This window comes from Cenococcum geophilum (genome assembly GCF_001692895.1).
Source record: "Cenococcum geophilum 1.58 unplaced genomic scaffold K441scaffold_73, whole genome shotgun sequence".
NCBI classification, from domain to species: domain Eukaryota; kingdom Fungi; phylum Ascomycota; class Dothideomycetes; order Gloniales; family Gloniaceae; genus Cenococcum; species Cenococcum geophilum.
This window is the reverse complement of record NW_027137631.1, coordinates 717,640-722,573: the sequence shown is the minus strand read 5'-3', so window position 1 is coordinate 722,573 and position 4,934 is coordinate 717,640. Positions and strand designations below refer to the sequence as shown.

At 34.9% G+C, this 4,934-nt stretch overlaps 1 protein-coding gene across 1 annotated transcript; it reads right to left on the bottom strand.

Annotated features, from left to right (window-relative positions):
- Positions 1–1,857: 1,857 nt before the first annotated feature.
- On the bottom strand, positions 1,858–3,075 carry K441DRAFT_700745 (uncharacterized protein). Its single transcript, XM_067653278.1, has 3 exons — positions 2,680–3,075; positions 2,298–2,616; positions 1,858–2,243 (listed from the first exon to the last, which is right to left on the bottom strand). Exons 1-3 carry the CDS (start codon positions 3,042–3,044, stop codon positions 1,893–1,895), a joined length of 1,035 nt encoding a protein of 344 aa, XP_067497667.1. The 5' UTR covers positions 3,045–3,075; the 3' UTR covers positions 1,858–1,892.
- Positions 3,076–4,934: the final 1,859 nt, after the last annotated feature.

Sequence of the window (4,934 nt, the reverse complement as noted above, 5' to 3'; positions counted from 1 at the left end):
TACTATAGGTAACTCGTAGGCGCCTTACAGGCGCCTTATAGGCGAGTCCCAAGAGGCAGGGAGATAGATTACGGGGTTTTCTTAAGTTAAGTCTTTCTTAAGTTGAGTTTTCTCTCTATATGTAAATAAGGAGTAGTCCGCGCAGGCCCAATATAGATCTAAATCAGACGTTAAGCAATGAATTATTATTATTATTATATAATAAATTAAAGCTATAAAACACTTTACTATAAGTAAAATTAAGTATAAAAAAATATAATTAAGCTTATTATTATATCTGGTATAAAAATTAAAAAAATTATATATGGATAAAAAGTAAGCTTCTTTATTTTACGTTGTAACCAGTGGTATTTTTTAACTTTTATCTTATAAATACTTTTACCTATTATATAATAAGCCATATTAAAATTTTTATATTAGTTGCTATTATAGTAATTAAGTTATAAGCATTTAAAAATATTTTTTAGAACTATATATAAGCTAGTTGCCTATATATTAAAAAAGCTTAGTTATATAATAAATATAAATATATATAAAATTTAGCTATATAATGGCCTTATTAATAATAATATTATTATTATTAAGTTTTATTAAAAAAGTACTTTTTTAACCTAATTTTAAGTATATATATTTTATAATATTTTATAATATTTTTATATAAAATTATAGTTTTAGTATTTAATAAGCTATATTTAAAATTTTATAAAGTTCTATTAAAAAGTTATTAAGTTATAGGTAGTATAAAAATGTATATTTAGGCAAATTTTGGTGGGGAAAGACCGTGCATTAAGTAGGACCGTGTATGGAGGGGGGAGAACCCGTACGTTATATATTAATTTTTAAATTAATTTATTAATATTATACGGAGGTACGTTATAAAAGTCTTCGCTACCCCTTAATATAGGTAATAGGGTTATAATGGTCGGCTACTACCGCTTTCCTAATATAGATAGAACATTAAAATACTGCTAAAATGCCTTAGAAGTAGCTGTTGGGTCGTGTACAATATGACGGCGTATATGACCCCACGGCGTATATAATCCAACAACTACTTCTAAGGCATTTCGGCAGTATTTTAGTGTTCTATCTATATTAGGAAGGTAGTAGTAGCCGACTATTATAACTATATCGCTGTTATAACCCTATTACCTATATTATTAGGCGGTTTTATAGGTGGTAGGTACCTTAAGGTTAGTAGGGTAATAGGCTAAAAGCCGCCTAATAGCGCCTAGGGTCCCCTAGAACCGGCTTAAAATACGCCTAATTTTCGGCTATATATAGGCTCTTTAGGCTTAACCTAGGCAGGGCTGGTAAAGACTTTTATAGCGCACCTCTGTAGTAATATAGGTAATAGGGTTTTAACTGCTCCCTAGGTTATAACTACACTAATATACTACCTACTATTTTAAGTAAAGTTTTATTATTCTGCTAAAATTAAAGTAATATATATATTTAAAAGGCGGTATATTGTGCTAAGACTTATATAAGCGTAATAGATATAACCTAAGTAAAGTTTTAATATTCCTTTTAGCTATAACCTAGGGAGCCGTTAAAACCCCATTACCTATATTAAAAGTTTCGTAGAAAAGGGCAACTTTTTACTAATTTTAATAAAGCTTTAGGGTATATATATAAAAGACCTCCTATTATCTTACCATTTATATATAAGAATTCCTAACTCTTTAAATTGCTTATATAGCGGCATCTAATACAGCCTACCTAGCTCTTAATACTATATAAAAGCCGCTCTTTAATATCCAGATCCTTAAAGATTACCTTTTACCTATTTACGCGTTGTCCTAACGTATTAATACTACTAAAAGAGGTAGATATATAGTACTTAATTAAGTTTATAATGCTCTATTAAAAGGTTTATAATTATTTAACTATATCTACCCGCCTACGGATACTATAAGGTTCTTAGGTATCTTCCGAGGCTCTCCACCAATATTGTTACTCCTGTCCCTCTGATTCCTTCTCCGCTTACATGCGCCATAATCTATAATAATTGACGGCTCTCGTAGACGTTTCTTGCTTACTTCTAAAGTTTCCACCATCGCAGTAATTTCACTTTTAAGGTGGGAAATAGACCGCAACGGGATACGGGTGTGGCATATAATGAGGGAGCTATCTAAGAATACGGATGGCTGATTAAATTTACGGAGGAAGGCAGCAGTAACGGTGGCGGTGTAGAGTCGGAGAGAAAAGCCTTTTTCGTTGTAGTTGGTAACAAGGAGATAGACCTAATTCTTAATTAGTATTACTAGCAAGCTAGATACCGTAACGTAGGTGCGTACTGTATGTGAGGATAGAAGAGCCGTTGTGTTGCCGGAGCGGGCGTACCATTGCGCTTGAGCTAGTGCAATTAGAACGCCAGCGAGATAGGGATCTAGGTCAATGTTTGTGGGCTGTAGACGGCTAAGAATAATTTTTCGGATGCGCCCGCTTGGGAGGTTGCCACTGTGAGCTTTAATGGAGTTTTCGCGTGAACGGGCAATTTCAGTATGATCCACGTAGGCAAGGAAAGGTGTCGGGGTATTGTCGATTACACGGCCGAAGACGGGACAAGGAAGTCGGGCTACTGGTCTGCCCGCATAGTAGAAGTCAAGACTATCTCTGCGATGAATGGTGAGCTAGTTCTCGAGGTATAATAATGAAGGGGGTTAGGGTAAGACGTACGAGAGAGAAGTGACGGTATGACCGTTTGAGAACGTTTCAAGCAGGGCTTCCAGACCCCATTGCTTGTCCATCATGCAATCGCCGTAGGCCAGTCGATAAACAGCTTTTTGTATACGGATGTCTTGACCATTATCGACCTTGGAGTCTTCTCTGGGTTGCTCACTCTCACTTGAAAGGGAAAGGCGGCCTTGACTGGAGCTCGCAGGCTGTGGTGTACGCTGACGACGGACGAATCGACATTTGAGGAGCTGGAGATGCCGGGCGGTCCAGTGCAGTGGCTTGACGTAAAGACGATCATGGCAATGCTGCCGGAGAAGGTCATTCAAAGAAAGTGGTTGTGGCGGCTGAGATGCTTGTGGTACCATTCTTGCCTAGATAACAGAACAAGTTGCAGACAAGGCACGACAAGACTTCTCGATGGTCGCATTTCTTACCCGGTTCATTATTGTTCCGATCTTATGCACAGTCATAGGTCATAAGTTACCTCAGCAAGCTCAGACCATAGAATCAATTAGCGGACATACGTATATCCGCAAGCGGATATCGCTAACCTTTTTTGTCAAAAAGTTAATTCTATAGTCTGAGGGACTTTTATAAGGTTTCTTAGGCGATCTAACTTGTTTTATATATAAAGCAGTTACCTTTTTTAACAAAATTAATCTACCCCCCTATAACAGCTATTATCTTAGAAATACCGTTAAATTAATCCGCAGAAGCAGCTCTATAATTAATAAATATATCTACCCCATTAGCCTCCGCGATATTAAGCAGAAAGCGCCGCTAAACGGGTAATATATTAACAATTAAATTGCCTACCCCCTCTATAAATATAATATTAGTTAACCGGCGGACGCCTATTTAAACACTAACTAGAGCATCTGCCGAGCGGATATCGCGCTATATAACAAAGAAAGAGAAGATTAGAGTTATTTTAGAGCATTTACGGAACTGGCGATAGTCCTTTAGTAACCTTTCTTTAGCGTAGCTATAGCTTAGTACTAATAAAAGAAAAGGCATAAAAAATAATAAGGCGTAAAAAAAGAAGTTAAAAAAGAAGAAGGTAAAGGGGCTTATTACTACCCTTCTAAGAGATAAAGAAATCCGTAATACAATTATAGAGACTGCGGATATCTATTTAGAACTAGTTAATGCGGTTATAAATATCCTTTATAAAGAGCTTTATAATCTTTAGTAAAAGACGGTTATCTTTAGCCCCTAAAAGTCAGATCTGGAGTTTAAAGACGTTTAACTCTTATAGGGCTATAAGGCAATTAGCTAATATGCCCTACTACTCTACCAACTAATAGAAGGATTATTAGTATAATTAAAGGATAATAAATCGCAGAATCTATACCTAGGGCAGGTTGTTCTTTTTATATCTATCCTTTCATTAGGCCGCGCTTAAAGCTCTACTAACTATTTTACTCAGCTTCTTAGTCTTTATCTTTAAGGCATAGGTATAAAGCGTTAGGTTTTATCACTGCTTTATAAACTAGGGCTTATTAATAAATATAAGACGCTAAACTGCTAGAAGATAGAATTAGCTAAACACTCTAAGGAAGGTTATAATACCAGTGGTGGATATACTAGTGCTAACGTTATTAAAGACTCGCCTCTAATTAATGTCCGCTTTTAATAATATCTATATTATATATAATAATTTTAACTACCTTAAGTAAATATAATATCAGTTAATCGGAAACACTGGCATTTTTTATTCCTATACTACTAGAAAGCTTATCCACGGATCTTATATCCCCCTAGTAGCCTTCTTTAAAGCATACTATATAACTATATATAGCTTCGGATTAAAAATATTACTAAGGCTTTAGGTAGTATATATAACAGCGTTTAAAATTGGATATCTATATTTATAATTGCAGATGCTCTCTAAAGCGTATATACGGCCGCTATAAATAGTATTTTCAAATCTAATACTGAGCTTAAATATCCGCGTATACTGGAGATTAATATTCTACTATTTATAAAGACAACGTATATAAACCTAGGCCCTATTATAAAGAGCGAGGCTTCTATAAATAGTAACTACTATATACTTAAGATGATCTTTCTAGAGCAACTACAGCTTAATTATAACAATAATTTCTAGAACCAATTATATCTAGTATATAGTAATTAGAAAACCATAAAGCTTATTTATACCTATAAGCGGGAGTAGGCGGAGGCTACGCTTTTATATAATAGCCACCGTTAGGTACTACCTATTCTAGGTCTTTAGCACCTTTAGCTAAACT